This window comes from Xylocopa sonorina, chromosome 5 (assembly GCF_050948175.1).
Source record: "Xylocopa sonorina isolate GNS202 chromosome 5, iyXylSono1_principal, whole genome shotgun sequence".
Taxonomy (NCBI): Eukaryota; Metazoa; Arthropoda; class Insecta; order Hymenoptera; family Apidae; genus Xylocopa; species Xylocopa sonorina.
Window position 1 is genome coordinate 1,055,841 of NC_135197.1, and position 21,245 is coordinate 1,077,085.

The 21,245-nt window shown below is 29.1% G+C and overlaps 4 protein-coding genes across 6 annotated transcripts in view; 3 read left to right on the forward strand and 1 right to left on the reverse strand.

The window, feature by feature from the left end:
- The first annotated feature begins 458 nt into the window (after positions 1 to 458).
- The window catches only part of LOC143423858 (protein krasavietz-like), a 210,011-nt gene continuing 189,224 nt past the window's right edge, over positions 459 to 21,245 (forward strand). The window contains exons 1-8 of one of the 2 annotated variants that reach the window (XM_076895465.1): positions 459 to 645; positions 1,077 to 1,148; positions 1,225 to 1,505; positions 1,583 to 1,887; positions 1,966 to 2,209; positions 2,292 to 2,511; positions 2,602 to 2,763; positions 2,824 to 3,265. In XM_076895465.1, coding sequence (XP_076751580.1) covers positions 495 to 645; positions 1,077 to 1,148; positions 1,225 to 1,505; positions 1,583 to 1,887; positions 1,966 to 2,209; positions 2,292 to 2,511; positions 2,602 to 2,753 — 1,425 coding nt within the window. In that variant the 5' untranslated portion in view covers positions 459 to 494 and the 3' untranslated portion in view covers positions 2,754 to 2,763; positions 2,824 to 3,265. Of the gene's footprint in view, positions 646 to 1,076; positions 1,149 to 1,224; positions 1,506 to 1,582; positions 1,888 to 1,965; positions 2,210 to 2,291; positions 2,512 to 2,601; positions 2,764 to 2,823; positions 3,266 to 21,245 lie in introns of those variants that run through there. The other variant, XM_076895466.1, reaches the window with a different exon arrangement.
- Positions 7,877 to 14,226, forward strand: LOC143424136 (adhesion G protein-coupled receptor A3-like). Of its 2 annotated transcripts, XM_076896037.1 has the most exons (12): positions 7,877 to 8,064; positions 8,145 to 8,288; positions 8,405 to 8,476; positions 9,095 to 9,166; positions 9,306 to 9,377; positions 9,447 to 9,530; positions 9,605 to 9,934; positions 10,036 to 10,172; positions 10,249 to 11,085; positions 11,161 to 11,407; positions 11,477 to 11,770; positions 11,852 to 14,226. In XM_076896037.1, the coding sequence occupies exons 1-12, from the start codon at positions 7,880 to 7,882 to the stop codon at positions 14,103 to 14,105; spliced, it is 4,728 nt and encodes a 1,575-aa protein (XP_076752152.1). In that variant the 5' UTR covers positions 7,877 to 7,879; the 3' UTR covers positions 14,106 to 14,226. The 2 variants fall into 2 exon arrangements, with proteins under 2 accessions (XP_076752152.1, XP_076752153.1); XM_076896038.1 differs by lacking the exon at positions 9,306 to 9,377.
- Positions 15,304 to 16,715, reverse strand: LOC143424138 (oxygen-dependent coproporphyrinogen-III oxidase-like). Its single transcript, XM_076896040.1, has one exon. It carries the CDS (start codon positions 16,683 to 16,685, stop codon positions 15,525 to 15,527), a length of 1,161 nt encoding a protein of 386 aa, XP_076752155.1. The 5' UTR covers positions 16,686 to 16,715; the 3' UTR covers positions 15,304 to 15,524.
- Positions 17,312 to 18,998, forward strand: LOC143424137 (serine--tRNA ligase, mitochondrial-like). Its single transcript, XM_076896039.1, has 4 exons — positions 17,312 to 17,465; positions 17,620 to 18,350; positions 18,412 to 18,579; positions 18,660 to 18,998. Exons 1-4 carry the CDS (start codon positions 17,403 to 17,405, stop codon positions 18,979 to 18,981), a joined length of 1,284 nt encoding a protein of 427 aa, XP_076752154.1. The 5' UTR covers positions 17,312 to 17,402; the 3' UTR covers positions 18,982 to 18,998.

The following is a 21,245-nucleotide window of genomic DNA, read 5'->3' on the forward strand; positions in this document are numbered from 1 at the left end:
AGTGGTGAGGTTAAGATTAGAGTAAATCACGTTTGTAGTTGACATATATTTTTCATAATTGCATATTTACCAGCTTAATCTTTTGCTTTATATATCTCAGTTGCACTCGTTACTTCTACGTCCTAAATTTCTAAAGCTCAAATTCCTACCCTGTTTCGGGTAATATAATAACATCTTAAATTTGTAATTAGTAAGCAAATAAAAAATTATAGCTCTCTTCTACGGTAATCTAAACAAAAACAGCATTAGCGGATTCAGCAATACTATTGGTGGACCGATTATTATTACTGGTACTTTTGTAAATGGATAGAAAAAGTCAGCGATGTTTTTAATGTTATTGTAGCATTTTCGTTGATATAGATACCATTTCAATCCCTAAATTCTTACTAAATAGGAATATTTAAATAAATAGGAATGTTGCTTCTCTTAGTTTTATTTTAGAATATTTCGAAAGAGATGGCGCTAAAAACGCGCTACGAAATGAAAATTCGAGTATGCTCTCTATTCTCCGGGAATTGTGGCTTCTCCTCTGGTTGATTCTCTTCGGTATCGCTGACCTCAAGTGCTCAAAATCCTCTTTGAGATATTTCGTATTATCCTTATTCACCTCAAAAGGGGTAATTCTACAGTTATACGTGCATTTAAGTAAGTTAAAAAGTAAAAAATAATGAAATTTTAAATAATACCTGATTACTTACCGAATAATCTGTTCGTTGCAAAGGGTCCAACTTTTTTATAAATTTCAGCCATCGTGGTTTCATTATATGACCTTAACCTTATAAATAATAAACTTTTTGAACTAAATCTTTTTACATAAATTTATATACCGATAATGTTCATTACAAAGTAATTTATAAGTAGAAATTTGGACGTGCTAAAATATATTTAGTGAAAGACGCCATTTGTCAAAGACGTGCCAACAGATTTAAAGTCAATTGCCAGGCCACTATGATCGCGTTATAATTTTCCTGCTAAATTTAGTTAAAAATTTTATAATTAAAAATAAAACTATCTTTTTATAAAAATTAATACTTTAAAATAACTTTGTATATTCATTAAAATTTTTATTATTTTAGAAAGGTATTGTATGAGTCAAAAAATAGAAAAACCAATATTATCAGGTCAACGTATAAAGACCAGAAAGAGAGGTATGTTTTAAAAGATATAAAATATTTCAAATAATTCATGGAAAGTATAAGAAAATGTTTCTTTATCTTTCCATAGATGAAAAAGAAAAATATGACCCAATGGGATTTCGAGATGCAATTTTACTTGGTTTGGAAAAAGCTGGTAACGACTTAGACGCAATTTCAAAGTACTTGGATGCAGCTGGCTCTAAATTAGATTACCGCCGATATGGGGAGGATCTGTTTGACATCTTAATAGCTGGTGGACTTTTGGTTCCAGGCGGTTCTATTGCTCAAGATGGTGATAAACCAGTTAAAACCACTGCATGTGTTTTCGAACAATCTGAAGACATGGAATCTATGCGAAATTTTGAACAAGTAATGTATCTTGAAGGTGTAATAGAACCTTCTTAATGGATCTTCGATCGTGATGTTGGTAATAATTTAATTTCTAGGTTTTTATTAAACTTATGAGACGCTATAAATATTTGGAAAAAATGTTTGAAGAAGAAATGAAAAAAGTATTGGTTTTTATGAAAGGTTTTACTCCTAAAGAGAGAATAAAATTAGCTAGAATGACTGCTCTATGGATATCCAATGGTTCTGTTCCACCCACTGTTTTATCAGTTCTAATTAATGAACATCTTGTTAAGGATAACTTAGCACTAGACTTTCTACTAGAAGTTTTTGTCACTTGGAGGCAAGAAAAAGGTTTACCGAGTTTAATGACTGCATTAAAAAAAGGCAATATCGAAGGAAGGTATGACAAAATTGCATACTCTATAATACCTATTGTATTTATACATCAGAAATTTATTCTACATATACCAATTGATAGGTTAATGGAATTTGTACCACCTAATAAAAGAACTGAAGAATATTTTCGGTCTGTATTCGAAGCTGTTGGTCTTGCAGATATTGTAAAATTGCATAAAGCTCAAGCAAGTCAAGAAGCAAAACGAGATTTACAACAATTATTATTAGACGATTTGGCTGACAGTCGTCCTATGAAAGACATTATACTTGATCTCAAAGAAATGGCACAGAGGAGTGGTATTCCTGAACATGAAGTTATTGGCCTGGTAATTAAATTTCTATATAACTACCATTATCGAGTTACGTTACAATAATAAAATTATACAGCAATGTTAAAACTGTTTATAGATTTGGGTTGTAGTAATGGGTCAAGCTGAGTGGAACAAAAAGGAAGAATTGGTAGCTGATCAAGCATTGAAACATCTAAAAGTATATACTCCACTGTTTGATGCTTTCACAACCACTGCCAGATCTGAGCTCGCGCTTATTCTCAAGGTCCAGGAGTTTTGTTACGAGAATATGAACTTTATGAAAGTCTTCCAAAAAATTGTTTTACTATTTTATAAAAGTATGTTGCGTGTCCGTGTGTGTGTGCGCGCGCGCACACACACACATACACTATTTTTTGTTCATTATTTATCAGTATACTTTGTTTTAGCGGATGTAATATCGGAAGAAGTAATTCTGAAATGGTACAAGGAAGGTCATTCCATTAAAGGAAAAATGCTGTTTTTGGATCAAATGAAAAAATTCGTTGAATGGTTACAGAATGCAGAAGAAGAATCTGAATCAGGAGAGGAAGAAGATTAAAAACACAAAAGTATGTTTATTTAACACTTGTCAAATTTATTTTTAACTTCATATTATTTTTCTGTTTCAGAGTAATGTAAGCTTCATTATCAAAAAGTAATATACCTGGATTTTATCCAAAATTTTAAAAACGGATCAAAATGTGAATTGCAATTGGAGAATGTACTGTTACATAAAAATTTTGGAAAAATAAAATTTGTATCATTTTGAGACACACTATATCGAGACAAGTACATAAAATTTTTTAATCGTTAATGAATAAAAAAAATTACATTACCATCTGATTAGCGTGGAAGATAAATTGTAAATTTGCCATGTCTTTAAATTGTATTACTTTAAGAAGAAATATTTTCTGTTACATTTTTATAACACCGCTACAAAATATATACAGAATAACAAGTTAATGAAGAAAAGATCTTTGTCCCTGTGTACGTATAATTTTCAAACCCACATTCTTTGTATGATAATATTGTGTATTAGTTTTTAGAAAATATATCAGGTGGTGTTTAATATTTGACGCTTTTTTAAATCCTATTTAATTTCCTGTTATGTTTGTGATATCATTATAAAAATGATAAACATTATTTAATTCTAAATAATACTAGAAAGAGTATATATATATATGAGTAATATATATATATATATATATATATATATATATATATATATATATATATATATCCCTACTTTAATAAAAAATATATTCTTATTAAAAATATGATATCTTCGTCTTTTTCATTAATGAAACCTTTACTTTTAAGATATTATATGTTTGTTACCGATATATTTGTATACATAGGTATTAAGTTTATATAAAATAACTTTAAAATAAATTTTAAAATAAAATATACAATGTATAATATATCTTTTGTATTTTTCATTATATTTTCTCTTGTTTATCTTGTATAATATTTATGTTCTTACATTTTTATAGTCATAGTAACATGTGCATTTATATTTTTTCGATTTTTGCTTTCTTTCCTTATTTTTCAGTGTATTAGAAATAATACATTTATTATTTTCATTAAATCTTGATTAACTAAACGTAAAAATAAGTTGGGCAGATAGAGAATAAAAAAATGCAAGTGAGATTGAAATCCAGGTGGCACTGTGATTTGGATTCTTCTATCGCGCATGCGCACTCAATTTTATGGTATACCGACAACAAAGGTGCCGACAGAGAGTTTCGCTACTGTATACTGTGGTGATACTGTGCTATTACTGCGCTTACAATTATGCTGGAGTTAATTCACACGATAATGCTGGATATTAAAACTAAGTTCACGCAATAGGAAATAACATTTTGTCTCGAAAAAGGAACGAGTTTGGTCGCCGTGGAGGTCGGTCATGTCTTATGAGAGAAATAATTGTTAAAAGTAGTTGGTTGGGGAAGAAGCCTAAAAAAGACAGAGTAAGGAGATATTAACACCAAGCGAAAATTAGAATAGCCCTCTAAGGTATAGTAACTATCAGACAACATTATAGTGGAAGATCGAAGATCGCCGCGTGGACAACACGATATGCGAGTCATTCTTAATATGGAGCGCGGACCCGATTTTGCTGAATTTTTCCTTGAAAAGAAAAATGTTGACTGGCATGCAGACCAAACAATAATACTGATAATGATAACAACCTTGATCACCTTTAATAATCTTTTTTCCTATAAAATAATACAAATATGTCCTTTTTCATTATTCTTGGAAAACTTTTTGTTAACAGACAACACAGCGATTGGCGTGCTAATGAATCCAGTCACAGATGGCTATGGATCTGCCAACACTCCTTGGACGTGACAATACAGTGCCAGTATCATATCGACACCATCTTGCTGTGTGTTGACTAGGTTTGTATTAATTCATCGACTGACCAATATTTATCTATTAACAATTTCCTTACTCTTGACAATAATATCGACATAGCAAAAAATCGATATATTTTAGTTACCATTGTATTTTTACTGTTGTAATTCCTGGTATTTTTTCATCAAAATTGCCATGGACAAAGAAGGAAATAAATAAGCAGTCAAAGCAGCTAATGAAGATGCGAACAAACATCCTCACAATACAATAAAAATCTGTATCAAAGATAAAAGCATTCGGCAAAGAAAGAGCGTAGAAAGAAACAGAATATTTCAATAGGAAAAACAACAGGAACAAGAGAAGACCTTGGATTGGAAAACTAATAAACCTAAGTAGATATACAATTGCAGCATTCATCAAAATAAGAGTGAATCATTACATAGATAAAACTTAACATCGTTCCCTGCTTGCAAAAGTGGATTTGAAGGAGAGAACATTGACCATGTGGTCGGGTATGCCTGAAGTATCTAACTCACCTAGAATTCACCTAGGGATAAATACAAAAAAGCTAATAAGCAAGGAAAATGCAGGCCCAGTAAAATGCGTTGCAACTTTTTTCAAGATACTCAAACATAATATGTAAATATCAAAGAAATATAAAAGATAAGGAAAAAGTTAAAAAAAAACATTTATTTTTTAAAATTACTATTTTTTTATATAACTGGTAATATTATTACCATTACTTATTATAGTTATAATCTTGTTAATATGATTATTATTTATAAATACGGAGGGTCAGTATCCTTAGAATTAGACGTAAATATTTCTTTAGTTGCAATGAGTCTATAATGAAATTAATTTAATACTATGTATTTTTTTGCTTTATACTATCCGTTTATTAATTTAACTAATCTAACCTAAATTGACTCCTTAAAATAACTTAGCCTAACTTAAAATGTCCCTAGAAAATACTGACTTTTGGTCATTGTTTTGACACTAGTTCTGACATTAGTAGTTGATCAACAAACGCAAAATAATGTTACTAGATAAAATCATTTCTTATTAGACAGTCGCTGGTTGTGTTTGTGCAAGTTTTATGCAAATGGCAAAAATTAATGCAATTAAGGTTTAGGTTTAATTATTTACTAGTGGTTTTTCAAAGCTTTCTGCAGCCTTTTTTCTTTTTCATACACATTCTTTTAACAATATTTATATCTTTTTCATCGCATACTCTGTCTTACATTGCATCTTGTTTGCATTCTCTTACATTGTTATTCCTTTGCAGATTCATTCATATCTTTGATTAAATTTCTAATTGCTTGTGTTGTATGTATTATATGTGGTTAAATGTATGCGTGTTGGTGAGTGCACTCTGGTGGTACGGACAACTGTACTTTTCTCTTCGTCCCTAGAGTCAAGGCAAGTTTTAAAATATTGTACATGAAAAGTAGCCCATAATTTTTTCTTTTAGTACTATATTCTATATGTATATATATTCATATAGTTAATAGTGTGTGTTTTCGTGACAATTCTTAGGCAGTTGTTCTATAGTAATATTGTTATATACCGGTACACAGTTGATTGTGTAATTAACTTGATAATTATTAAATAATATATACGGAATTCGACACTGAAAGAATAAATATGGTAAATGCGATTATTTTTATAATTGTAAGTATATTTATTCTATTTTATGTAAGTTAATTGTGATTCTGCAAAATTATTCTGTCACGCTTTTTCTGGCAGCTAAAAAATCATGAATTATAGATAAAATTTCATATTTATAATGTTATCAAACGGTTATATGAAATTATAATATTCATGCCGCAACGAAACTGCGTAAAACATTAACGATTTTAGTGAACATAAAAGTATAGTAATATTTATTTATAATATGGATACGTAGATTTATTAAGGTGTAATTGAAATTCATTGATAAACACAGAATATGTTCTGATTATAATTCCTTTGATAACTTCAGTTTAAGTAGAAATAATTTAGAATTATTGTACAAGTTTTGTAACAAAAGCCAGTGTGACAAAGCTATAAGGCAAGGAATTCTTTCTTCTAAAGTAAATGAAGACAATGGAAAATAAACTTTACAATAATATGTTTCTAGCATACTTTTGTTTCTAATGAGTCTTGTCACACATATGTACACATTCTGTTTGATAAAGATATAAATCGCTCTATAATAAAAGTTTTATACACGCATACAGAATGTTTTACAATTACATTTTATTAAAATATAATATTTTAATTCTTTTGCATTATTAAATTCTCTACTTTTTGTATAAATTTCTTGAAATAACAGGCTTTAATAATTTTTAAAATTAAGGTAGTTTAATATTATTTTTTATTATTAGGAATTTAGTTAATATTTTAATATACATGTTTTTCTATTTATTTTATTATAAATAAATGTTACTATTGCTTTTCATACCACATCTCTAATAATCACTTGTTTTTCTTATTTTATAAGCTTTCATTTTTTTCAAGAATCATGACAATTCAAGTTAAGTCAAATTGTTCATTTAAAAATATAACTTTTCTTCATTGCTTATTCCTTTATACTTTTTGTTTTGCAAAACCTAAAATTAACCATTTTTATATTTATTTACCTGTTGGTGTTAATTTCCTGAAGAATTTCTGCTGTTTTAAGTGACTAATTCGTTCTGTGTATCTTGTATTTATATTACATAACGTTACGTTCTGTTATTATTTGTTAAGCTCTGAGAACTGAATCTGAAATCTTCTTGGAACATTACAAATCTTAATTATCCATCTAAATAATTTTTTGCACATCTTCTTAATAGGATACCAAATTTTTCTTTCTTTTTTATACTAGAACTAAAATTTTGAATAACTAATAAACTAAATAATATAAGAAGAATTTTTGCAATCAGTTGTTTCAATTATTTCTTGCTGCCTTTTTATCTTATTAAATAAGAACAACTGTCTTGTTGTTTTGTCACAAGTATAAAACTGTAATGTTGAACATTTGCTGCAAAAATATTTGGAATTGTCATTTTGAATATTTGATGGAGTTTTATGAAATACTACTCCATGAAATAAAGAATAGCATCCCGAAGCAATAAAAACGATAAAAATAATATTCTTATCTAATTTTCTTGCGCGTCTTGCAATTTTGTGAAGTAATAGTAATTGTAATAAGAATTTACTTTTTTCAAATTTATATTTATAATATTTTTATATTTAATTTAGAATTTATATTTATAAATATCAAACTTTTTATCCAGTAATTTCTGCAATTTGTATTTTTTTTTTATTAACTAAAATTAATATCTTATAGGTAAATTCTTAAAGATGAAAGCTATTTTATTGTTCTTAATTTTAATTCAAACAAGAGGAAAAACAATTCAAACATGTCCCAAATATTGCACATGTAAACTTGGTGCACAAGCAGAATGGTTACGTATAAAATGTGGTAATGAATTACAGAATATTAAGGACATAAATATTGATAGCGTCAGTGTGGAACTAATACAATTGTAAGATTATTGTATTGTAAAGTAAAAAATAATATTTATATTCATATTGTAGTATTTTCATTGTGCTTCATGTATTTCAGAGATTTAAGCAAAAATAACATTTATGCTGTTGAAAGTAACGTATTTAAAAATTTAACAAATTTAAAACGTTTAAACTTATCGCAAAATGATATAACTATAATCAGTGAAGGCTGTTTTAATGGTCTTGGAAATTTAGAAAGACTGTAAGAAAATCAATATGTTATATATATATATAATGTCATATATCATATATATAATGTCATTTTTAATTGTTGAATATATTATATTAAATTTACTTATATATTTAATTGTTATTTAGGGATTTAAGTAGAAATCAGATCTCAACTATAGATGTTTATACGTTTAGAAAGTTGTTGAATTTGAAAAGGCTGTAAGTTGATAAATTGTATAAAATACAAGGTGTTTTATTTTACTTGATCCAATATTATAATTACTTCTGGAAGTATTTATTGTTGGAAAAAGTGTTATGTAGATTTTATTTTATTCGAAGAGGGATTATAATTTGATACAATTCTTTTATATATATATATATAGAAAACATGAATATACTATTTCCTATAAAAAAGATATTAAGCTAGTTAGATCAAGATACCATTAATTATGCATTCATAATTCTTATTCCATTCATTTCCTTAATTAATAGATGGTATTATTTTCCACATTGAATATAAAATAGTGCAATGAATTTGTTTTATTATTTATTATTAAAACACGCAAATAGTTGAAATATATTTCTTCATGTAAATAACATAGTATTTTTTTACAAAGAATGATAAATAGCACTAATGCATATATTACAAAGTATATGATTCGATTTAATAAAATAATATTCACCTCCAAAAAGATGAAGTACTCTTTGAAACAGAAGCTTTACTTTAAACATTTTCTTCAATAACATACATCGATAAAATAACACACCTTGCCTATATATATATATATATTTTTGTTTGCTTTCTTTTACCTTACATATCATTTATTTCATTATTAGCGATTTGTCAAGCAACAACATAAGCGTGGTGAAACCATCATTATTTCATAATTTGCTGGCTTTAGAACGCTTGTAAGTGAGTTTCTTCTTTTAATTTAAATTGCTTCTTTTGCATATATTTTATTGAATAAAAGTACCTGTGTCGGTATGATTGTGATTCTATTGCATGAATAGTTTTGAAAAAGGTCACTAACTTACTGAAATATTGTAGGAAATTAAATGGGAATAGGTTAACAACTTTAAAGGAAGGTACCTTTAATGGCCTAAAATCATTAAAACAATTGTAAGTTAGATAGAATATACGATAGATACATATAAAATAATGTTACCCAAATTATGTCCGGTGTTTCAGGGATCTATCAAACAATCCATGGAGGTGTGATTGCGAATTATATTGGTTTAGTAGTTGGATTCATAATAACTCTATTAAATTGAAGTAATTTATTGATTAATATAAAACACTAAACACTTCATACTATAACTTGTAATAGATATTTTCCAATATTTCAGTCCTGCTCCAAAATGTACATCACCTCTAAATGTTAAAGGTGAATTTGTAAAAAAGTTAAAATATTCAGATAATATTCAATGTCAGTGGTTACCTCCAACAATTGAACTTCAACCAGTTCATAATCAAGTAGTATTTGTTGGAGATTCTATAACTTTAAAATGTAGAGCACCTAGTATTACAGAAGATAGGAGTGCAAGATTGAGTTGGTTGTGGTATCCTAACATTACTTCTGAAGCAGTAAATTTAGATGTGTTTACAGATCCAGAAAAAAGTCTATCCAATATTAAAATTGATAATAGGTATCTTGGAGATAATGGCATTGTAGACAGGTATCGTAGTATTTAATACCATTTAAATCAAAACATTTATGTATGTATCAATATAATGGAACGTCTAATTAATCTAACTTGTAACATTATAATTGTTATAGTTCACTTAGCATTCTTCCAGTGAAAGAAGAGCATAATGGCCAATGGAATTGTTTACTGGTTTCTATAAATGGTAATAGGTCAAAAGCAATTAGTGTAATTGTTATCTCTGATGAAACTCGTTATTGTCCCCTAGCAGGTGAGATAAATTGAGCATGTATATGATGCAGCTTTAATGTAACAAGAGTTTAATAGATAATTAATTATGTTTACAGTAACCAAAAATAATAGAGGTACATATACATGGCCAAAGACTGTAGTAGGATGGAAAGCAGAATTACCGTGCGAAGGCAATCACCTGACAAATGTAATACAAATGCCCTTGAAAGCTTCCTATCAGTGTAATATCACAGGATATTGGGAAGATTTGAATACAGAATTATGCCCTTACTTGTCGCACACAACAAAAAGCTTAGAACAATTTTCTAAAGTTAATTTATCACTTACAAAGGCCAATTTGTTAGAAACTGCAAAGAAATTTCAAAATTATACTGGAAATTCCATGGAAATAACTGATCCTATTGAAGTGAATTTCATAACCCAAACTATAGAAAATTATTTAAATTTCTTAATTCACGAGAAAGAACTTGGTTTCATGTTAATTGATGTCATTAATACTCTTATTAATGTATCAAAGAATATTTTAAAGAAAGCTGAAGTTTCTTTCAAATCTTGTACACGATTAATAAAAGCTGTGGAAAAAATTGTAGAACTTACGCCGTCGATACAATTTTATAGGAAAGATATCGCACTTGAGGAATTCAGAGTGAAACGTAATAGTTTTACAGGATTGATATGTACATGGTATTCAAAAAATAATCCAGAAATACGATCTTTACAATGCACAACAAACAACAGGACATCTCCCGTTAATATAAAAGACAGAATAATTGAAGCATCGATACATTTACCTGCAACTTTATTACAATATTCGGAAGAAATTGTTACTCATCAATTAATGATTTCTGTATATAGTAACAACAGATTATTTCCTAACGTAATCAATAATGATAACATGGATATTGCGTCATGCGTTATTGGAAGCAAACTATGTATGCAATTAGAAGTAAATAGAAGAAATACGGTTTAGGAACAAGGACAGCATGTAATTTGAAATTTATTTTTAGATGGAATATCAGTAAAAAATTTAACAGAGCCAGTATATATTATGTTGAAAGTACCTTTTTATTATTATGCTGGGAAAAAGTTATTACCAGTAGTTTGGGATGAAACATTAAATAAATCAGGTGGCTGGACAAGTGATGGTTGCTACTTAAGAAATGTGTTAAACAATTTAATAGTATTTCATTGCAATAGATTAGGATATTATGGTCTTCTACAAGATACTTCTTCATTTGATCAAGATGGTAACAGGTACGTGTTTAGTAAATTGTTTATATATATTCGTATTCATTTTTAACATTTTTTTCTTTCTTTTTCTAGCATAACTGGAGCAAGTTTCAGATATTCAAATCCTGCTATATATATTGGGACTATCGCAACAATAACATGTTTAACTGTTACGTCTGCTACATACATTATTTGTTATGCATCAATCACCATGCCTAAGAAAACTAAACATTGCGTCATTAATATTTGGTTTGCCATGGCATCATTATCATTTTTTTATAGTATAGGTATTTACCAAACAGAAAACTTTCCAATTTGTCAAGGTGTTGGTCTTATTCTTCATTATTTGTCTTTATGTTCTCTATTATGGATGGGCGTGTTTGCAAGGTAACTTATATATACTCTTAAAAATTGTTCAATGTATTCTTAAAAATTGTTCGGTATTCTAAAAACATAATCTGTTTACAGCAATATGTATAAAAAATTATCTAAAACAAATCTCGAAGATATTCCAGAGAATGAACTTCAAGATCAACCAATACCAAAACCATTGTTAGGACTTTATTTGGTTGGTTGGGGTATAGGTATGATCATCTGTGGTATATCTGGAGCAATAAATCTACGAGAATATGCTGGATATTCATATTGCTTCCTCACATCTGGTCCTGCTCTTGTTGCTGTTTTTTTTCCAGCTATGATTCTGGTTATATATTTAATTATCTTTTATTTACTTATTAAATGCGCAATTCAAAACGTTGACATGAATGCTCAGTTATCCGAAGGTACACAAACAACAGAAAATATGGATTTAGAATTATTAGAACCAAATACAAATGTATCAGTAGGGATAAATAGTACGTGTAGTGCGCAAACTGTTCCATCTGATACTGAAGATTTAGAGCATTCTCAAATAACGCAATTAAAAGGACAAATTATTATGTTAATTTTGTATTTAATATCATGGACTGCTGCAGCAGCAACAACAACAAAACCATTAAGCGCATATATTCCATTTGACGAGACTGTGTTTGCTATTTTATATTCGTTTTTCTCTAGTTCACTTGGAATTTTTGTGCTTTTTTTTTATGGAGTTGCACGAAATGATGTTAGATCGCAATGGTTAAAAATGCGTTGTTGGTTTCGAAAACGAAAACATCGATGTTGTAGAACAAGAAGTATTTCTGATGCAAATCCTGTTATACCAACACAATCTTTAGTGCAAAATTTAGTACCTGCGATGTCTAATTCTCAAGCTACTCAAGTTACATCTGATTCGAATTCTATGAGCTCGTCTAGATACACTCATAGGTCGCAAACTTGTAATGCATTTAAATTAGCAGATATAACCAGTCAAGAAGTCTTACCTGTTGGTACAAAAATGACAAATATAAATTTGGTTGTACTACATCGACAACAATACAGGTCTGACAATTCTGTAACTACATACACTGAACCGACCTGTGTTGAAATGTTTTACAATCCTCATCAAAGTGGAGTTGCCAGAAAATTCTTTAGAAAACAACGTCGTCATATAGAGAACAATAACTTTGCTCTTCGAAAACAAAGTGATAACGGTGTTATAAGCGATGCTGGTAGTTGCGTTTCTGTACCAAGATCTATTACAAAATTAGAAAGCAACATAGATCAAACTATCTTAAGTAGTAGTGCAAAAGTAAATAACACAAATATTCATGTCGAATTAAATCCAATAAACGATATGAGAAACATTAATATACTCTCGGATAATGGCGATGGCGGTGATGGTGGTGGTTGTATTTCAGAGGAAAGAAACGTTTCAATGCGATTTGTCATTGGTGAAGAAGGTTTCTTTCGAAATGTAAGAAAAGTTAACAATAATTGTAGATTACGCGATCCTTGCAGCACAATATCGGACTCTTCAAAGAAGCATTGCCAAAAAATAGAATTATTGAATACAACATTACATGAGTCAAATATAGATATCAAAACTAATGAAGGAAAATACATACAGCATGATTTAGAATACAATTCGGAAATAGAATCCACTATTCAAGTGATTAATGAAAAGAACGATCAGAACTTACCGGAAATTTATGAAACTGTAGAAACTGTTACAGAAGCAAAATTTTTCAAAACAGATTCTCAAAGCATAAATGAATTTCACAAAATAGAAGAAACACAGTCTAATACGACTTTGAAATGGTTAACCCATTCTAATAGCATGTATTGCTTACCAATAGATACTATGAAACCATTGAGGAATAATTATTGTAATTCATTAAATGATATTGCATCCTTAACTAGTTTAAAAAATTGTGAATACTTGAAATCATTTACAGATTTACAGAGTATTACAAGCTCAAATTTATGCAATAAAAGTTTCCTGTCTAAAAAATCAATTAACAAATTAGAATTATCTCTCTCTAAATTAAATAGTGTAACTAAAGGTAAAATACATAATTTAGTACAGACAACAATATATGTTAATCCATCAATAAATACTGAAGGTGCCTCTAATGTGTGCACCAATGAGTATAGATTTAAACAAAAACTTGTCAATTCTATAACTGATGCGCCATCTTTTATAAACGGTTCTTGCAATATTGTAAAAAATTTGAATTCAAATAATGAAGTAGAGAGTATAGAAAAACAACAAAGCACACAGCATACTGAAGTTGGTAAAGTACATTTGAGTAATCCAAATACTCATCTACAAATAGTAAAGAAAGAAACAAGTGTCTAATCTAATTTTTCTTGGATGGAATACATTATATATATTGATAGAGATTTAATCTAAAAGTGCATAGAGACGAGGTAATTTTTAATAATTACATTTTTATTGTATTTAAGAAACAATTAACTTTTTTATTAAATTACTTCATTTTTCTACAAAATATAGTTCCTACAAAGAAAAAGATTTACCCTTTTTTCATAAAAATATTTTGTCTTTTTTAATATCTTTTTTATTTTCTTGCACTATCAAATACTTTTATATATTCATGTGTATTTTTATTCATATATAAATGTATGAAACATTTATCTCTAAAACTGCCATATATATAAATATATATATTTATTAAAAAAGAATGTACATACATATGTATAGTTATATATAAACAAAAGTTGTATGCTTCTATACACTCAAAATTTTATTTTGTTTTTTTTTCTTTATATATATACTTCGTAAAAAAGATACTTTCTAGTTACATATTTGTAACTAATATTATTATATCTACCGGCATTTGCTTCTTTTGTAAATATTCGAAATTGAAATACAATATTCTATATTCAGTTTTATTTTATCTTTACCAATAGTTTTCTGTGGTATTTCTAATAGTCATAATTTATGAAACATGTTTTAAACTTTTTAAGTCTGAATATTTTAATATATATACATGTACACACATGTAGTAGAATCTTCTGTATCCAAATGCCCTAATATTTAAACTTTGTAGTGTTCAAATATTTAAATGAACGTCCACTATATACCAATGTTCATAATATCAGCTTTTGCTGCAAATATGTAATAATTACTAAGAATGTAGATTTTTCTCTTCAGTTTTAATTAATTCTAATCAAACGCAATTGAAGATACAAAATTAATTTTATATTTTGAAGAAACCTAATCATTTTTCTGTTTTCTTAATGTAAACAAATGATGTTTATTTGTCGGATAAGATATGCTGTTATCTGAATATTTATGTCTTCCTCTTAGTTCAAATATGGCAGGCCCTACTGTAATTTTGATATTTATTAAACAGTATTTGTAAAGATGAACAATTGTTATACATTTAAGATATACAATATTTAAATAATGTTAAAAGATAATACATATATACGAGCACCTGCATACAATTGTAGTGTACAAATATATATATGTTAATTTTGTATAAAATATATTAATAAGAGATAAAATTTTAGCATATAAAGTATTTTATAATTGATACATTTAAATTCCTAAATACAAAATTTATAGATACATAGAAAACTGGTTTCTTACAGGTAGAAAATATATTTAAATATGTTTTATAGTATTCTGTCACTTTCTATTGCAATATATTTCAAGTGTTGTAATGTTGAAGACAAGCTATTTAAAGCTAAATGTAAGAGAGAAAGATTCCCTCAATCAAATAAGATTAATTATTAACAGATGTCATTTATACTAGTCGACCCAATCTTTAGGATTTCTTAATACATCAACTAGTTTGGCTTCTTTTGAACCTGATTTTGGCTCATGCATATATTGCCATTTTGCAGATAAAGGCAAAGACATTAATATACTCTCATATCGTGCTCCAGGTGTATATAAACCAAACTTTGTGCCACGATCATATATTAAATTAAACTCCACATATCTTCCTCTACGTAATAGTTGCCATTCTCTTTCAGTATATCCATATGCATCATCTTTATGTTTCTTAACTAATGGTATATATGAAGGAATAACAGCTTCAGCACAAGATTCCACAAATCGAAATGCTTCTTCTTGAGTAGGGCCATTCATATCGTCAAAAAAGATACCACCTACTCCTCTACGCTCTCCTCTGTGTTTAATTAAAAAATAATCATCACACCATTGTTTGTATTTTGGATAATAAGAAGGATCATGTTTATCGCATGCAATTTTTAAGCTATTATGAAAATGTTTTGCATCATTTTCATCCAAATAATAAGGTGTAAGATCAGTGCCACCTCCAAACCACCATTGAACAGAGCCATTCTGATTTTCAACTTCGAAATAGCGATAGTTGAAATGTATTGTTGGAACCATGGGATTACGAGGATGAATTACCGCACTTACGCCGGCTGCAAAGAATGGTACCGATTCTTCTTGCATGTGTTTTCCTCGTGCTCTCATTTGTTGCACTGCACCTGGTGGCAATATACCAGTAACAACAGAAATATTTACACCTGCTTTTTCAAAAACAACACCATCTTGTAACACGCAAGTAATTCCTCCGCCACCTTCATTTCTAGTCCATCTATCCACTTTAAAGCGGCAATCTGGATCTTCTAGAGATTCCAAAGCTTTACAGAAATCAACTTGAATTTTCATTACTAATAATTCCATTCTTTTCCTCATATCGTTACTGTTCTTTAACTCTTTAATGTCACTAATTGGTTGAGCCATAAATTTTTTCATGCCTAATTCATCCGAAGAAGCCGCTGATACTGAAATTCCTGATGCACTATAAACTGTGACACTTGTCAATATACCAATACTTACATATTTCAAGCTTTTAATTTTATTTTTGCCCATATAATATTCATGAATAACATAACGCAGGGAATGCCAATTTTTTAATAACGAACGTCCAATCATGATTCCTGAAAAACGAATATTTTATTTAATTTAAGAGTAAGATGTCCTATAAAATTATATTTCACTATTTTTCATTTTTGTAGTAATAATTTAACTACTAAAATCCTTTTTTCCTTACTCTTCATTCAGCAAATTATATATCGTGTATATAGAAAAATGTTAAAATACATTATAAATTTTATAATAGAACAAGTAAATAAAAATGTTTTATTTCCGATAATTTTTGTGTTGTTAAAAGTAATGTTACATATATATATATATGTTAAGGACGTTTGATAAACACGCGATGTAGTTTAAAAATGTATCATAAATAAAGAAAAAAAATTGTAAGAGATTTTATGCTGCAATAATTAATAAAATAATATGTATATATATTATTACGTAGTACTACAATAATATACTAGAAAATATTACATACTTATGCAATGCACGTGACTTAAAACGTTATGATACGTTTATTATTGAATTGTCAAAGTAATCGCTCTAACTATATAAATAGAGAAGAAATTATGCCTCTTCACTAGTAATATAATCGATCGATAACAAAGTTATTTATAAGATAGAAATTGTTTTGTACAGTATGATTTTAAATTATAAAAAATAAACATTTATAGAATGAAAAATATTATCTATTAAAAAAAAAACATACGTATGTCATTGATAGGTTAACTGGTTTTGAATTATTGACTCGAATACATTCGTGGTTAATGTTTTAAAATGTGGTTGAATACAAAATACGGTCGACTACTGAAATATAAACAACTTTACAAAAGAATTTTGGTATGTGCATTTATAAGTTTATAAGTTACAAGTTGAAAATAAACAAATATACGTAGTATATTATATAGATATGTGGGCACAATATATAGTAAATAAGTATATTGTTTTACTTAAATTTAACTGATATTGTAAATGACTTTTTGTTTTTTTACAGTTTCAAAAACGATCTACACAATGTAACATAAATACAATACAAGATATTCCAGAACCGGAATATGATATTGATTTCTTATGTAATCCAGCTAATCGAGATATTATTTTCAATAATATAGTGACAAGGAAAGCTATGGGGGACATTGATAAAGTTCTTGAGTATTCAAAGAAGTCAGAGCTGAAAGAGTCTCTTATGTATGAGTTGAGTAAAATACCAAATCAAACAGATTCAACGGTATTGTCTTATGGCAAAGAACCAAAAATTTTAAAGGAATATGGATGCAAGCCAGAATTCGATTTTAAACCAGAGCAATTCTCTGAATTAGTTACAAAATTAAAATTATTAAAAAGCCAACATTTAGGTCCTTTCATAGGACAACGAGGTTATATACTTTTAGGAGATTTAGCAGAATTGGAAAATGCATTGGTTCACTATACAGTTGGAAAATTAATAAGATTCGGTTTTAAACTTATTTCTGTACCTGATATTATTCCTACTAAAGTTATTGAAAGATGCGGGTTAATAGCAGATAACGAGAGGACTCTCACATATAATTTAGATCCTTTTTATGGAGATGATTATAGCTTATCTGGAACAGCAGAAATGTCTTTAGCTTATAAGGTAATGAATACTGTATTTGACTCTGCAGATTTACCGTTAAAACTAGCTGCTGTAAGCAGGTGTTTCAGGGCAGAAGTATCTAATCTTATGGAAGAAAGAGGCATATATAGGTAATATTCTACTTACTTGAATTGCTAAAATTTGTTTAATGCACTGTTTAAATATGTTTAGGGCTCATCAGTTCACAAAAGTTGAAATGTTTGTATGTTCAAAAGGAGAAGAGTCGCAAAGATTATTTCAAGAACTTCACAAAATTCAAGAAAATTTATTTTCTTCCTTAGATTTACACTTTCAAGTAATTGATATGCCGCCGCATGATTTAGGAGCTCCAGCATATAGGTTTGTAATATCAAACTATATTAAACACATTAAACTATTCAGATTTTTCTTAATGAAACATTACAAATATATACACTTAGGAAAGTTGATGTAGAAGGTTGGATGCCTGGAAGAAATTTATATGGAGAATTATCCAGTTGCAGTAATTGTACAGATTATCAATCACGACGGCTCGGTATAAAATATAAAACGAAAAACGGAGACATTTTGCATGTTCATACTTTAAATGGAACTGCATGTGCTATACCTCGTATGTTAATTGCACTTTGTGAAACGTATCAAACAAAACATGGTCGTATTAATATTCCTCAGGTTTTAATGCCTTACATGAAAGAGAAGACACTTATTAAAAAACAACCAGTTGCAAATATGAGAATGCATAAATACAAATTTAACATATAAATATCTAAATAAATAAATATATATACTTCTATTGTAACTGTGAATTTTTCTAGTTATATTTTAGATTAAAAGAACAATTATTATTGATTGTATTTTTATAAAAGTTAAAAGAGATTTAAAGAAACTTAAAGAAATTTAATCATAAAGAATCTTAAATTAAGAAGTAAATCTTTCCTCTTTCTTTATTTCTCTATCACATAAAAATATATGCAATACTATGTACCCAGACAAACACGATAAGATGGTGTCCACACTTCCGGGGGGTGTTAGCAAACCCGTAGCCATCCGTGACCGCATTCGTTAGCTAAAATGCCGGCACGCGGTGCCAGCACGTTCTAGTCACCAGCGTAACACGCGTGCGAATGGCACTGCACCAGCACCAGCGTGACACGCGTGTCATCGTTCCATTCAAAAATTTTTTCTGCATTGGCGTAGGCGTCACATTTGTTAATGGGGAACCACCTGTTATTCCGTACAAATTAAATACCTCAGAGTTCAGATATCCGCATACGAGTACTGACAGTATCAAAGCACGGCGATATAGCAGAAGGCCGACACGGCGTGCCAATGACACTATCAGCTCACCATAGTGACACGCGTGCCAGTGGCGTAGGCTAATATATACCAATGAAGAAGCTGTTTGCATAAAAATTATAAACGAATATTAAAAATGACTAAACTGAGCAATTTATTTATTTCGATTCGAAAATAGATACACTGACACAAAAGAAAGATAGAAAAACTTCTTTTTATTATTTTCTATAAACTATAACTTAATACAGCGATTTTTTCAGAAAAGTCGTTAATTACTTTATCGTAAAAATACATACACTTATTTGATAAATATTATTTTTCAACTCATCGTTAAAAATTCATGTAACAAAGGTATATTTTATATTTAATAATCCTTACAAACGATAAAACCATTTACCACAAGAACCCAGACAACACAAGATAAGATGGTGGCGACACCATACCGGCACTGTAGCGACACTTCCGAGGAGTGTCAGCAGATCCGTAGTCATCTACGTCCGCATTCGTTAGCTAAAATGCCGGCACGCAGTGGCAGCACGTTCTAGTCACCAGCGTAGCACGCGTGCGAATGACACTGCGCCAGCACCAGCGTGACACGCGTGTCATCGTTCCATTCAAAAATTTTTTCTGCATTGGCGTAGGCGTCACATTTGTTAATGGAGAACCACCTGTTATTCCGTACAAATTAAATGCGTCAGAGTTTAGATATCCGCATACGAGTACTGACAGACGTTTTGATAGTTCTTTGCCAACATTTATAGTTACTGAGAGAGCCATATATATTTTTTCAATTCGTCAAATTCGAAAATTCATGCCAATAGAGAGTATTAAATACGATGGCAGCATATTGTTTAAGGAAATGTAATAAATGATACATTTACTTATAAAATGTTGAACTAATTAAGTTACGTTCACTTTACTAGCGTATTACAATTTTCAGGTGAAAATATTGAACGTAATTATTTGTTTTCCTTTGGTACATATATTCTTGTGCTAAATGGTTTTATCGTTTGTAAGGATTATTAAATATAAAATATGCCTTTGTTACATGAGTTTTTAACGATGAGTTGAAAAAAATATTTATAAAATAAGTGTATATATTTTTACGATAAAGTAATTAACGACTTTTCTGAAAAAATCGCTGTATTAAGTTATAGTTTATAGAAAATAATAAAAAGAAGTTTTTCTATCTTTCTTTCGTGTCAGTGTATCTATTTTCGAATCGAAATAAATAAATTGCTTAGTTTAGTCATTTTTAATATTCGTTTATAATTTTTATGCAAACAGTTTCTTCATTGGTATATATTAGCCCACGCCACTGGCACGCGTGTCACTATGGTGAGCTGATAGTGTCATTGGCACGCTGTGTCGCCCTTGTGCTATATCGCCGTGCTTTGATAGTGCCGTGACACGCAGTGTCGCTCCAGTGCTAGCCCTGTGCTGTTACGAGAACTGAGAGGCAGCACCGTGCTAGCACAGTGCTTAGAGTTCCACCCGGTGCCATTGGCGCTACAATCGCTGGTTGTCTGGGAATATATGTACCAAAGGAAAACAAATAATTACGTTCAATTTCACCTGAAAGTTGTGATACGCTAGTAAAGTAAACGTAACTTAATTAGTTCAACATTTTCTAAGTAAATGTATCATTTATTACATTTCCTTAAACAATATGCTGCCATCGTATTTAATACTCTCTATTGGCATGAATTTTCCTGACGAATTGAAAAAAT

Excerpts from the sequence above, each read along its gene's own strand:
- LOC143424136 (XM_076896037.1), top strand. The coding sequence starts at position 7,880 with ATGAAAGCTATTTTATTGTTCTTAATTTTAATTCAAACAAGAGGAAAA. Across the intron at positions 8,065-8,144 it reads AGTGTGGAACTAATACAATT|AGATTTAAGCAAAAATAACA; the intron begins GTAAGATTATTG and ends CATGTATTTCAG. Across the intron at positions 9,935-10,035 it reads GATAATGGCATTGTAGACAG|TTCACTTAGCATTCTTCCAG; the intron begins GTATCGTAGTAT and ends TAATTGTTATAG.
- LOC143424138 (XM_076896040.1), bottom strand. The coding sequence starts at position 16,685 with ATGATTGGACGTTCGTTATTAAAAAATTGGCATTCCCTGCGTTATGTT.
- LOC143424137 (XM_076896039.1), top strand. The coding sequence starts at position 17,403 with ATGTGGTTGAATACAAAATACGGTCGACTACTGAAATATAAACAACTT. Across the intron at positions 18,351-18,411 it reads GAAGAAAGAGGCATATATAG|GGCTCATCAGTTCACAAAAG; the intron begins GTAATATTCTAC and ends AAATATGTTTAG. Across the intron at positions 18,580-18,659 it reads TTAGGAGCTCCAGCATATAG|GAAAGTTGATGTAGAAGGTT; the intron begins GTTTGTAATATC and ends ATATACACTTAG.